Source organism: Miniopterus natalensis, chromosome 11 (assembly GCF_054644295.1).
Source record: "Miniopterus natalensis isolate mMinNat1 chromosome 11, mMinNat1.hap1, whole genome shotgun sequence".
Taxonomy (NCBI): Eukaryota; Metazoa; Chordata; class Mammalia; order Chiroptera; family Miniopteridae; genus Miniopterus; species Miniopterus natalensis.
Window position 1 is genome coordinate 38,440,750 of NC_142091.1, and position 14,270 is coordinate 38,455,019.

Consider the following 14,270-nt stretch of genomic DNA (forward strand, 5'->3'; position numbering starts at 1 on the left):
GGGAGGGAACATACCCAACTCATTTATTTATCTTCCACTGCTCTTGGCCCGGGGCCTAGCTTACAGAGGATGTCTTTAAGGAATGAATGAGTGAATGAGTGAGTGAATGAATGAGTGAGTGAGTGAGTGAGTGAGTGAATAATCAGCTTTCAGTCCTGGGGCACAGCGGCAGGGCCAGCCTATATCAGATGGAATTCAATCTGAAGCTGCCTGAACTACCCCTGCTGTGGTCAGAGTTGAGCTTTGGGACAGGCAGGGCTGACTCTGCAGGGTTACAGTGTACAGAGTCTGAAGCCAAACAAGGCTGACCTGGAAAGTCTTCACCCTCCTCCTTTTGGGGGGTTCTAGGTGTGGCCCTCCCATAGGTTTGCAGGGGGTTTCAGCATATCATTTTACCCTTAAGCTCAGCTCCGCGTCTGTGCCTTGTCAGGAGAAACTCCTCTGCTCTCCAGGTTTCCTTACTACCTGATCGCCAAACTTCTCTGGGCCTCAGTTCCTTTGCATGCATAGGGGGCCTGACCAGGGGATCTCCAATGTCCTCTCTTTAAAATAATCATCAGATTTAGCAGTGGTGTGAAGGGAGGAGGTCTAGACTAGGTGCTGGACACCCGTGTTGGAGCTCTAGCTCTGCCATGGTTCCCCGTGTGACCTTGAGAAAGCCACTTCTCTCAGCTTGCCTCTCCATCTGTTCAGTAGGAGAATCCCATCAGTCTGAGGCTCTGATCCTTGAAGTAACTGTGCTGCTGAGCAAACAACTTGAAACGAGAGTGACTACTTATAAGTCAACCTAGAGAGCGATTATTTTTGCAGAGCCTGAATCTCTTGTAGTGGTCTACTCCGTGGTACCTACTAGGTTCATAGAAATGCCTCATGCTTAAATACAACCTCCTAATGACCCTAGGAGAAAGATACCAGATGAAGGAATTGAAGCTCAGAGCAGTTAAGCAACTTCCCTAAGGTCACACAGCTAGTTAAGTGGCAGAGCCAGAATTCAGAGCCAAGGCCGCATAACTCCAAAACACATGTTCCTTTCCCTGCATTGTGCTGCTTCCTATCAAGCAAAGGCCTAGATTAGGAGGGGGCCGTGAGAAGAGACAGAAATAAGGGTGAGGTTGGGGGTGAAAGCATTCTTGTGACTCTTTGTCCCTTCTCCCTGATACTTGGGTCTCCCCTTCCTCCTCCTCATGCCTGTTTATATGGGTCTGACTTGACTCCTGGCCTTGTCTGAGGGATCAGAACCCTTACTTTTGAGACTCACTGGAAAAGGAATAAGGAAGGACTTGAGGTAACATCACTTCCTCCCATTTTAAAAATGCTTTATATTTTAAAAAAACGTTTTCACAACTGTCCTCTCACTTAATCTTCGCAACCCAGATGGGTGTGCCCCCATTTCACAGAGGAAGAAACTGAGGCCCAGAGAAGAGAAGTGACTGACCAAAGGTCATCTGGCCTCCCGATTCCCAGAAGGCCCTTTTCCCTGCAGTGTTGCCTCTCCAGACTGGGTCCTGAAGTTGCGGACCTAGGGTTTTTAGTGAGAGCAAGATGAGCCCAAGGTACCCCCCACCTATGTCCCTCCCTTATGCTGGACCCCCCTTTCCAGGCCAGGGATGAAGAACATTGATTTCAATAGGAAAAGCCTGGAGACTGGGCTCTAGTCCATTCTGCATGGCTGTGTCTCTGACTTTAGGCAGGCTAGGCCCCTGTGCAGGCTCTCTCCATCTCTAGCATGGAAGGGTCCCACCTCATCGAGTGGCTGTCAGAGCCTGGGGAGGGACAGGGTGTGAAAATGCTTTAGGAACTGAAGGGTGATATGAATGCTACTTCAGGGCCTGGAGTGGCAATGGGAGGGTACAGAGGGCCCCTCTTCTGACCTGGTTGGGCCTTGCCTACATCACCCTGCTGCTCCCTCCCTCCCCCACCTCAGGGGAGACCTCAGGGCCATATGCCCCCAGGGCAGGGGGCTTTCCTAACCCCAAGGCTGAACCTCATCAGAGCTCATCTCCCAGCTCCCATTTGCTCTGTATTTCAGGAGGGCCAGATCTACTGCGGCCTCATGACCTGCCCGGAACCAGGCTGCCCCTCACCTCTCCCGCTGCCCAGCTCCTGCTGCCAGGCCTGCAAAGGTGAGTCTGCCCCTAGATCTAGAAGTGCCCACCCGCCCCAGGAATCCTCCAGTCATGGACTATGTGGGGGTGGAGTTGGGGGTGGGGGACCTCAGGGGACACTCAGCATGTAGCAGACTATTTCTTCTTCAAGGGCAGTGGCTTAGCCCAGAGCTCCCTGAAAGCCGAGCCTATGGCAGAGGCTGAGGTGCATTTTTTATTGCCATCCCAGGGAGAGAGAAGGAAGGAAAGGGGGAGTAAGGCAGGCAAGGAAAGAGAAACAAAGTGAGAATGAGTTGGAGAACTGTCCCTGCTTGATATCAAGTGTGACCTATTGCTCTAAGTCATCTTCTGCTTCTCAGAAAGTCTGGGGTTGATAGAGGAAGAATTTGTCCCCAACCACTAACTTCCATTGATCAAAGGTTCACCCCATGATGAATTCCTTCATGCTCCCCTCCTGTGGGTGCATATGTGGGTGCTAAGCTACCCTGGGGGCAGGAGTGGGGTGGGGGCCTGGAGGGAGACATGTCCATGGGCATGGACATGAGGGTAGGTGCTGACAGACTGAGCTTGAGGGAAGTCAGCTGGAGCCCATGCGGAGGGGATGCTGCTGAAGTCCCTGCAGTCAGATGAGGCCGAGAGGACCAAAAGAGGCACAGGAGAGGGGTCTGTACAGGCAGGGACCACGTCTCCTCCTGTCATCCTCACCGCGGAGCTGGCCACAGGCCTGTGTTCACCGGGGCTCAGAGCAAGTGTGTGAAGCAGAATCCAGGTAGACTCTCTGTACTGGGCAGAGATAGGCTAACATGTTGGCAGTGAAGGGCAACCCGCTTAAGTAGAATGAAGTGCACAGATGGTTGGACTGTTCCCTGTGGGCTGGGGTAGTCTAAGAAAACTTCTTGGAGGAGGCAGGACTCGGTGCGGGGAGTGAACCGTAGTTGAACGCTTCCCTGGATGTTGGTGCACTGGATGGGCACTGGACTGGAAGCCAGATGACTCCAGTTTAGTCCTGGTTCTTCCAGCGATTTCCTGCAGATCCGTTCTCCTCTCTGGGTCTCAGCCATGCCATGTACGCACTGAGCCGTTGGCCTCAGTGACTCCTAATGGACAGTCTAACCCCAGGGTTCTTGGTCTTTGACCTAGAATATCAGAGGGCGCCAGACTGTACGTGAGGCAGGGGCTTGGGAGAGAGAAGCCCACTCTGGGCTTTAGGAAGCCCTGGGGCTCCAAAAGACCTTGTATGCTGGTGCCCCAGGAGGTGGGAGATGGAGGGGTCCTCGGGTGTCCCAGCTGGAGGGGCAGAGAAGCTCAGGGAACTCCCCAATAGTGTGACTCCAAGTGCGGCTGGGTAGAGTAGCTGCCCAGGGGACTGCGACTAAGCAGGTTGCAGGGATGGGATTCTGGGCCATCCATGATGGGCACTGAGCAAGAGCTCTGGCCCAGCCAAGCAGTTCAGTCCTAATGGTGACCAGGAGGTCAGTGTGTGGAAACTGAGGCAGTGACCCAGATGTAAGGGCTTCATTAACCCAAGGGTGAGGAGACGCTATAATGAGAAGTGGGAATAAGTCCCCACTGGGACAAAGGGACCTGCTGGTGTTCGGGGGTTGCAGAAATAGCACTAGGCCTTAGAGAGGCTGAGCCTGGAGGTGGAGGCTGCAGGGCTCCAGCCAGCAAGGCTGAGGATGTGGAGGCTGACTCGATTTCTCTTTGGGTTTCCAGATGGCTCAGGTGAGAAATCAGCTGAAGAGGACACCACACAGTTACACCGTGGGGCAGTGAGTACACAGCTTTACTGCCAGGGTGGGGAGAGGAGGTGAGGTGGGCTGGTATCCAGGCCTACATCTCCATGACTCTGGAGCAAGCAATCATATTGTCCTCATTTCTCATTTGTCCCCTGGGTCAGCTCCATTAGCCCCACCAAGTCCAGCCACTGTCCCTAACCTCCCGTCATGGGTCCCATCATGATTGACGGGCCAGGAGGGGCCAGGGGAAAGCACCAAACAACCTGGAACAGGCCCCAACCTTACCGATTTCCCTCCTGGGAAACTCTGACACTGTTCAGTTCAGAGCCTGTGTCTGTGCTTTGAGTAGCATGTTCCCTGAGGGAGTGGCCTCTCAGTTGGGTCAGCCTTCCCCAGCCAGCTCTTGAGGTGCTGGCTCTTTGGGGGCTACCTCCCTGTTTCTCCCCTCTGTCTTGGCCCCTTACAGTCTTGATCTAGAGTTAGGTAAGCTAAACTGCCCTGCTCTCTCTGGTTGGAGAGGAAAGAGGTAGGAGAATGGGCTCACGTGCTGACTCAGGTCCCCATCCATCATCTGTGCTGTCTACAATGTGAACAACTCCACCTGCTCTTTCTGTTTGGGCCACCTGGACCCTCATCCTCACTACATTCTCACCTTATGTTTCTTAAATATTAAGTTCTCTGGGTCCCTGATCACTTATGTCACCCACATAAAGACCTCAGCACCCTTGGCTCACCCAGCCCCAAGGCCCTGGCTCTGACAGGCCTAAGAAGGGCTTGGTGGAGGCTGGATTTCCAAAGTACTGTCCTCCGAGTTTTCAAAGATCCACTGTCTGAGAACATCTTAGACTCCATCCAGATCTTCCTCTGTCCCTAGCCTGTGCCCTCTCTTCACTGGGAAGTCATGCTGGTATCTACCCTCAGGCCGCTTGCTGCAGCCTCTGTCTTGCTACTCCTTCACTGGCAGTGGCCCATCAGTGATCTTCATCCTTCCTGCCATTTGCAGAGACATTCCCAGGATCCATGTTCAGGGGACGGCGGGAGAAGGAGAGGCCTGGGCACCCCAGCCCCCACTGGGCTCAGCTCCCCTCTGGGCTTCATTCCTCGCCACTTCCGACCGAAGGGGGCCGGCAGCACAACAGTCAAGATCGTCCTGAAGGAGAAACATAAAAAAGGTGGGGACTGGAACCTCCTCCAACCACTGAGATGGGAACAGGGGCTAGCTACTGCTCCTACCTCCCATTCCTATACCCCCAACTCAGTGGTTCTCCAATCTCAATTTTCCTATGAACTTATAGATTCATAGAACATCAAAACTGAAGGTGCCCTTAAAGGACATAAGGTCTGATTCCCTCTTTGATAGATGAGGACACTGAGGTTCAGAGTACTGACTTAGAGACAGAACTAGTCCTTACTGGGCACATCTCTGCCCTGAGTGCTGAGATAGGGGAGATGTCAGGGACATGGGACCAGTGTGGCTGGGCCAGACTGTTGGAACAGGGGTCCCCATCTATTACATGACTCTGGCCAGAGTCCAGGCACTGACCCTCCTCCCTCTCTGCCCTCCATGGCCCAGCCTGCGTGCATGGCGGGAAGACATACTCACATGGGGAGGTGTGGCACCCAGCCTTTCGCTCCTTTGGACCACTGCCTTGTATCCTGTGCACCTGTCAGGACGGCCGCCAGGACTGCCAGCGGGTGACCTGCCCCACTGAGTACCCCTGCCATCACCCTGAGAAAGTGTCCGGAAAGTGCTGCAAGATTTGCCCAGGTACAAAGAGATGCTGGGGGCAGGGAGGGCACTGGCCAGAGTGAGCCCTGGGTCTCTCTCCCCAGGGCACAGACACTTGGATCATCTCTGACATGGATGGGGCATGGATCCAGAGCCACAGAATAGAAGGGTGTTAGATGCACAGAATGTTAGAAGCACAGCAGTGGAAAATGCTAGACTTGTAATATATTACTTGTGGGACCATCTAATGTTACAGAGACAGAGTCAGAGGCCCTCAGACATATATACATAGAATCAAATAGTGTTCTGGACTCTATAAAGCCATAACATCTTAGGATACTAGGACTTTTAAGAGAAATAGCCAGTGTTTATTGAGCACTTACCATATGCCAGGTAGGTATTTTGCATGCATGAGTTTATATAATCCTCACCACAGTGAACAAGGCAGGTATCTATCTCTATTTTATGGAACGAGAAGATGAATGCCTTGTCTCAGGTCATACAACTAACTGTAAGTGACAGAGGATTTGAACCCCTGCCTGTCTTACTCCAAAGACCATAGTCTTGACCTCTGTCGTCTTCCTTCAACCCTCATCTACATATGAGAAAACTGAGACCCAGAGAAGAGAAAGGACTTTCCTAAGTCACACAGCAAAGTAGTGGTGGAGCTGGAACTAGAACTCGGGCTCCCAAACTTGCCGGCTGAGTTCTTTCAGCAATGTCATGTGACCCTAGGATTAAGTGTGCCTAAGGGAATGTCAGAGTATCTCACTGAGGAGCACAGTCTGTGAGCGTCAACACTGGCTGATATGAAGGGCAGGCCTCTTCCCTTCGGCCTAGAAAAGGCAGGTGGGGTGGAAGGTGCAAGGTGAGGTTGTTCCCTGACCACATCTGGTTTGAGGGCTTCACTGGAAAAGCTGAAAGGAGAGGAGGAAACATGCCTTGAGAACCTACTAGTGCCAGGTGATTTCACATATTTCACTTAATTCTCACAACTCAGCTGTTTCACAAATGAGATAGCTCAGTGGCTACAATTACCCCACCTATCCCAGCATTTAACTTCGGGAAATCTGAGTTTGTGTTAGTTTGCTTACTGACTTATTTACCTACCTAACTCACAGTTGTGAGCTTAACAAGTTACTTTTCCTTTCTGAACTTCAGACACAGAGTTGATGAAAATACTTTATGAATTGTAACTCAAAATCCAAGTATAAGGAATAACTATTATTTACCAGAGTAATATGCTATTGAGCCAGGGTCAGGGAGGGAGCATGACAGGACAGTGCCTCAAACGCAAGGGATGGGGGTTCAACTTGGATTTTCTATGAGACTGGCTGAGGCTCGCTCCTGGGCTCCTGCGCAAACATACCTGGTCTTGGGCTCAGCACCCAGTCCATTTCCTCTTAAAAATATTGATACTGTAACAGCTCTTAGCTGGACATCTCATAACTAATAAGAATCTAGAAGGGAGTGTATGTATAGGGACTTAGCCTTTTAGTCCCTGAAAAATAGTCAGGGAATATTGGTACATGGAGAGCTCTGGAGAATGTTCTTGAAATTCCAGCATGTCAAAACTTTAAGACTGTATCCAATTTGGCACCAAAAATAATTACCACCATCCCCACCATCTCCATCTTCACCCCACCATCCCCCCACTACCACCACTACAGTCGCCATCACCGTGATCACTGCCACCTCCTCTTCCATCACCACAACCGTCATATCATCACTGCCTTCATCACCTCAAACCTTTCACTCTGTGTGTTCACTGAGAGCCTGTGCTTGGTGTGAGTGACTCGAAAGACTTGGAGGACATGGTTCCTGCCCTTCACCCTGTTGGGTCTCTTTTAAGGAGAAAACACACCTAAGTGAAACAAGTTCAAGGCAATGCAAGGCAGTGTGGGATTAAGGGCACGAATGGGAGTCATAGGCAAGAAGGGTTTTAAAAGCTATGAGTGGGAGGAAAAGTGGGCTGCCTGGAGGAGGTGGAAGATGAGCCCTGAAGGGGGAGACGTTTTCTGATATGCTAATCAAGAGGGGGAGATGCCCCCTTTCTTGTCCCCAGAGACCTTCTCTTCCCAGGGCACCAGAAGTTTCCCAAGGACTGGGAGACCTTGAGGGGAATTCAGACCAGTGGCCCCTCTTTTTGAGCCTACAAGGGTGGGGAGACAGAGCACTCACAAGCTCCTTATGTCTCCCAGAGGTCAAGGCAGACCCTGGCCACAGTGAGATCAGTGCCACCCGGTGTCCGAAGGCGCCGGGCCGGGTCCTCGTGCACACATCAGTATCCCCAAGTCCAGACAACCTGCGTCGCTTTGCCCTTGAGCGTGAGGCCTCTGAGCAGGTGAACATCTACCTCTGGAAGCTGGTAAAAGGTGAGCATTGGTGTCCTCCCAGCTGGGCATACCTCTGATCTGTCCCCCTTCCTGGGCTCCAGGCCCCTTGGAGGCCTTACAGGCACATTTTGTTGATCAAGTGCCTTTGGCCCAGGAAGACCTGCCTCTGGCCGCCCTTCCAAGTTTAAGAGTCACTGATTCCAGGATAGAGGGAGACCCTGATTCTGTCTGATTCTCTGACAGCTCTGATAAGCTCACCTGCTTTGGGATGCCAGAGCCTTGAAGTGCTCCCTCTCCTGGGGGGAAGGGGTTGTTGCACCTTGCAAGGAGTCAGGACAAAGTAATGCCTACCCTGATGAAATAAAGAGATGTCTATAGGTGGAATTCCAGCATTTTGTGAGGGAAGATCTTTTCAGGCAGGAGGGCCCTCACAGCAACCTCAAAGCAGGAGGGCCTTGAGGCTAGTCTCATTCAGCCTCTTCTGTATGGTAGATTCTATCCCTCCAAGGTAAGTTAAAATCAGAATATAGTTCTCATTCTGTGAGAAACTCACCCTATTCAACAGGCTACTCATGTCACCAAATGAAGGTCAAGAGTTTTCACTAATAAGGAAATTGCTGAGATTTCTGTTTTCTGGCTCTCTTGAGAAACATAAGTCCCCTGGGTAGAGTAAAACAAACTAAACCCTTTAACTGAATTAGTTCTAAGGTCACTTTCTCTCCTGATGGGTTTGGCTGGGGGGGGGGGGCAGTTAAAGAGGGGACAACAAGAAGGGGATGGTAAAGGGATAATAGCAGTAATGACATGATAATAACCAATGTGTGAAGCACTTTAGAGTTTACAAAGTGCTTTCACGAAATTCATTATCTCATTTGATGCTCAGCAATCCTGAGAGTTAGGTATTATTATCCCCATTTTACAGATGAGGAAACTGAGGCTCAGAGAGGTGAAGTACCTGGCTCAAGGCCACACAGCCAGTAAGTGGAGGAGCTAGAGCCCATGTCTTGTGACGTCAGATGCGGCTCTTTCCCTGCTCTACTCTGCCCCCTGTCGTAGGAGGAATGGACGAAGAAAGCGGAGCTGTTCAGCCTGGAGAAGAGAAGACTCAGGGGGACAGGACCACTGGCTTCATGGCTCTGAAGGACTGCCCCAGGCAGAGGGAGCAGCTGTGTTCTGACTGACCACAAGGGTCAACAAGCAGGGGCTTTAGAATCAGACCTGGGTGTAAATCCCGGCCCTACCATTTCTTAGCTGTGTGGCCTTGGGCAATCACTTGACCTCTCTGGGCCTCAGTTTTCTCTTCTGTTAATTGGGGAGGAGAGGTTTGGGAGGATTAAATGAAATAACATAGGTACAGCCCCTGACCTTTAGTAGGTTTTACCAATGTCACTAACCTGCTCATCCTACCTCATCGACTCAGTTAGGATTGCAGCAAAACAACTTTCAGCCACCAAGAGGAAGCACTTTCTCATACTTGGGGCCTTCCTGAAATGAAGGGAGGGAGCAGGCTCCGTTCACGGGAGTGTGCAGGCAAGGGCTGGGTGGGGATTCTGTCAGCAGCTGGGGAGTAACCCTTATAATTCTTTTGTACCTTGAGATTCCATTGGTCCCCATACAGGTGCTGGCTGCATGTTTACTCTGGGGCTCCCTTCACCCCCACCAAGTGCTGGGACCACAGAAAGTAGTCCTTTGGTGACTTGGGTGCAATAAGAGCTCACTGGGACCTGAGCTGGTCAAGGAAGGCTTCATGGGAGATGGGCCTGGGGCTGGATAGGATTTAGAAAGGCAAGAGGGGCCTGGCTGGGCGTGGCTCAGTGGTTGAGCATCAACCTAGGATCCAGGAGATCTCAGTTCGATTCCCAGTTAGGGCACATGCCCGGGTTGCAGGCTCCATCTGATCACTGACGACTCTCTCATCATTGGTGTTTCTATCTCTCTCTCCCTCTCCTTTCCTCTCTCTGAAATCAATAAAAATATATTTAAAGAAGGAAAGAAAGAAGAAGAAGGAAGGAAGGAGGAAGGAAGGAAGGAAGGAAGGAAGGAAGGAAGGAAGGAAGGAAGGAAGGAAGGAAGGAAGGAAGGAAGGAAGGAAAAGGGAAGGGAAGCACTGAAGGCAAGGTGGCAGTGATGCCTCAAACTCTGTCTCTAGAGCCCATGCTTATATGCCCTGTGCTCTGTGATTGGTGTGTGGCAGGCTCTATGTATAATGTGCTTCATTTAATCCACATAAGAAACCTGAGGGGTATGTATTAATGCCCCATTTTGCAGATAAGAAAACTGAGCCTGAGAGGTAAAACAGCTTGCTCAAAGTCACATAGTTTAAGCAGTAAATACTCAAACCCAGTTCTGACTGTCCCCAGTGCTGCCTCCATAGAGGTGAACTTATGCTTTTAGGGAGAAGCCTAAAAGCTTTAGGAGGAAGGTCAAGGTGTGTCCAGAATTGTGCAGAGGGGGACTTCATAGTTCAAGGCCAGCCTCATTACCACCAGGCCCATCATACAAGGTGGGTGGGGTGAGGGGCTTTTCAACTTCACAATGCCAGGTCCCACCATCCTGTCATTAACAAGCTTCCCCCTCCCCATCTCCTGAACCCCTGGGTGGCCTAAATGCCCCATCCACCTCCCATTGTCTCCCCGTCCCTGGCCATGGAAGCCAAACACTCCCAAGGTGTGAGTGTCAGTGGGAAACACACTGTTCTCTCACATAGAGTGGAAACTGCAGGCCTTGGAGACAAAGTGAGCAGGTGAATGTTGAAACCTGGGCAGAGTGAGGCTACACCACGTGGGGAGAGCCCCAGACTCCAGAAGCTGAACAGAGCTGGCTTAGGGTTAAGGGCCTTTTAGATTCTGGAGTTCCAGAGTAGAAGGGGCCTTCTGGGTCTCAATTCCTACCCCGACCTAGGAAGGATGTCCCCGTGTGGCCTCACGGATGGTCTCTAGTGCACATGCGCCCACCCACCTCCAGACAGATGATTGACTTCCAACACTGTGGATGGCTCTGCCTAGGGAAAGTTTTGTCTTCACACTGAACAGAGCCTATCCTATTTGCTGGGACTCACCTACCAGTGCCACCTCTGCCCTGAGGGGCCTCAAACCTGGCATGCCCTTCACAGAGCAAGAGATATAACCCTGATCCTCAGTGTAGCTCTTGATTCCAGGCTTGAAAGCCCATCCTTTCGATCATGCTTTACAAGCTACAGTGTGGCGACTTGCCTACCTCCCTGTTACCTCCTCTCTAATTTGGGTTTTGGGGGGCTGCAGTGGCAGGCCCTGAGCAGAAGCACCCATCCCTATCTCATGCTCGTGATGTAGCCTGGGGCTCAGGAGTGAGTCTCTCTCACATTCTGGTCCTTGACATCTGGGCTGGGGTTCCCAAGGACAATTCTGGCCTCCTGGACCTTAATCTCAGAGTCTGTGCTGTCCATTGCCCTTGGTGGGATCCCACTCAGATTCCCACAAACAAGGCCAGTTCTTGGTTTCCTTGAGGGCGGTGCTGGCCTAGCAGGGGCCTTGCTGTCGCATCTGTTCTTTCTGGCCACAGACCCTGGTGGTAACAGCTGGTGCAACCTCACAGCCCATGTGCGCAGAGCTTCAGCACCATGTGAGGAGCCAGTGGCCAGCTCCCCATGGAATGCAAACATGAGAAGGTCCAGAATAATACTTCATCCTCCTTCGGGGCCTGGCCTAGACTGGGTACACATGTATTTGCTCATCCATCCATCCATCCATCCATCCATCCATCCATCCATCCATCCATCCATTCTTTATGCCTAATGTGGGCCAGACTCAGGAGACCCAGAGAGGAAAGCCCTCTAAGAGTTCCCAGTCTGGTAGGGGAGGCAAGAATAGACACAATAATAGCACATTAGAAATAGATACAATCACCAACAGAAGCCAAGAGCTGTGGGCAGTTATCATTTCCTCCTTGGGATCCAAAAAGGAAGGAAGTTATAACTACCTGGAGGCGGGGATGGGGGTGCGGGAGGAAGACTTCCCCGCTAAGGCCTGGAGGATGAGTAGTTCACCTGGCGGCAGGAGGAGGAGTTCTAGCAGGTGGGGTGGCGCACGGAAAGGCTTGGCCCCTCGGGGGTCTTCAGGCAGTTGGTTAGGGGTGGGGCACAGGCAAGGGCCCTCGGGGGGCCTGGTGAACTGTGCTGAAAGGAGGCCTACAATTCTGACTCTTGTTGGTGTTTTGGTGCCTGAATAAGCACACCTATCAATTTTTATCATACATTCTGTGCCCAGAAAAAAGCTGGACCAGCCCATACATGCCTGGCAGCTTTCCTTCCTTCCCTCCGTCCTCCCTTCTTCCCTCCCTCCTTCAACCTGCCCTTCTACATTGTGGACAGGTGAGTGGTTTGAGAGCAGGACAGTGATGGTGACAGGAGCAGGGCCAGCAGAGAGGTGACCGGAGGTCAGGGAAGGGGAATGACAGGGAAACAGTATATTTTCAAATGACCGCAGTTAGGATCATGGGTTAGAGGGAGAGTAAAAGTGGTCAGAAATCTAGTGCAGTGACTCAAACAAGACATGAAGGGGCCTGAGTGGGGAGAGTGACAGTGGGGACAGAAGAACAGATCCCAGATATTTAGGAAATTTAGTCCACAGGATGCGGTGTCTGATCAGAATAGGGGAGGAGAGGGAGGTGACAGGGTACATTCCAAGTCCGTCAGCCCATTCCCCTGACCCACGGCCCTGCCTTTCCTGCTCATGCCCTTGTCTCTGCCCTCAGGAATCTTCCACTTGATTCAGATCAAGAGAGTCAGGAAGCAAGACTTCCAGAGAGAGGCACAGAACTTCCGGCTGCTCACCGGCACCCACGAAGGTGGGACCTGGGGCTGAGACTGGGCCTGGGAAGAGAGTCTGGCTGGAGGCCAAGGCCTCTAGGGGAGTTTCAGGCTGCTGGAAGGGGGTTCTGAGCCACAGACGTCAGTTCCCGGCACAGGAATCCAGTGGGTGTCTGCGCCAGAGATTTCTCAACTCGGGTGCTTAGGAGCGGGAGGCTGAAGCAGAGCCTTGCTGGATTTGGTCTTGGGATGGGGGTCACAGGGCTGTAGAGGAGGGAGGTCTGAGCGCCAAACCCTTGTGCTGCCTCTTTCCTCTCTACTGGAACATTTCCCCGTGGAACTCTCTTAGCGACTTCCTTCTGATGCCCTTAATTTGCTTTACACTAGACTGAGGAAGATTGGACCCAGGTGGGCTTCAGGCGGGGGAGGGTAAAGTCACAGATGGGCGCGTCACTGACAGGTGTCAGGATACCAGCCCAGCCCCCACTTGTTGATTGGATGAAGGCGGGGGTCATGTGCCAGAATTGATCTGGATAAAAGTATGAGAGGGGGACTCCCGCCTCCTTCCTCCCTGTGGACTCCAAACCCAGGTCCACGCAGTCCTCCTAACCCTTTTTCCTACACCAGCCACTCTGCCTCTTGTGCAAACACACGCCTGCACACACACACCTACACGCACAACTCTTCTGCTTTCCCCCATGCAGGTCACTGGAACGTCTTCCTAGCCCAGACGCCAGAGCTGAAGGTCATGGCCAGTCCAGACAAAGGGACCAAGACCTTATAACAAAGATCTAAACTGCTGCAGATATGAGCTTTATCATTTTTGTTGTTATATATTAATAAATAAATTGCATTACCCCTCAATCCTGCCTGCTGTGTTCATATCTAGTCTGTTCATGTTCTCACAGTGACTGCAAGGCAGGCCTGGTTATCCCCGTTTTACAGGCCTGGGAACTGAGATGCAGAAGGGGCAGAGACCTGTCCTCAAGGTGAGTTGGTATGGGAGCCAGGGCTAGTTCCCGCAGCCTCCCTGCCCAGGCCCTTATCTGCCACTGTGGCCTCTCCCCTGCTCTGTGCTGCTTCTGTCCCCTGCCCCCAACTATGGCACCTCCTGCTTTTATGGGGAGCCCCCTCCCATAGCTCTTTGGCATTGAGCCTAAGAAGGGAGACTGACTCTAGTTAGCCAGCAGAGGGGGTGAACAGAGCCTCAAAGCACTTTCCCAGCAAATACTCCAGGGATCCTCACAAGTGTCAGCCACACTTTACAACGAGGAAGCAGAGTGTAGGGAGGAGGCATAATTTGTCTGAATCCATGGAGGTTAGTGGCAGATTGGAAGTGGGTGCCAGGTCTCTTGCTCCAGGCTAGGGCTCCTCCCCGTTCTACTGTGACCAACGTTCTAAGTCCAAACGCTCTCGCTTCAGAGAACTTCCAAGACTTGGCAGTCAGATTGCCAACCCTGGCACCACCGTCTAAGAGGGCCTAATGGTTACAGTTCAAGACAACATCCACAATTTATCCTGCCCACATGTACAATTCCTGGCAACTTCAAAGACGTTTTAATGCCCGTGATTACA

The 14,270-nt window shown here is 51.9% G+C and overlaps 1 protein-coding gene across 1 annotated transcript in view; it reads left to right on the forward strand.

Moving 5' to 3' along the window:
- CHRDL2 (chordin like 2) overlaps positions 1-13,516 on the forward strand; it is a 29,880-nt gene extending 16,364 nt beyond the window's left edge. The window contains exons 5-12 of the mRNA XM_087822210.1: positions 2,030-2,123; positions 3,822-3,877; positions 4,848-5,016; positions 5,418-5,612; positions 7,775-7,948; positions 8,832-8,886; positions 12,641-12,733; positions 13,400-13,516. Coding sequence (XP_087678336.1) covers positions 2,030-2,123; positions 3,822-3,877; positions 4,848-5,016; positions 5,418-5,612; positions 7,775-7,948; positions 8,832-8,886; positions 12,641-12,733; positions 13,400-13,490 — 927 coding nt within the window. The 3' untranslated portion in view covers positions 13,491-13,516. The remainder of the gene's footprint in view (positions 1-2,029; positions 2,124-3,821; positions 3,878-4,847; positions 5,017-5,417; positions 5,613-7,774; positions 7,949-8,831; positions 8,887-12,640; positions 12,734-13,399) is intronic.
- The last annotated feature ends 754 nt before the right edge of the window (positions 13,517-14,270 follow it).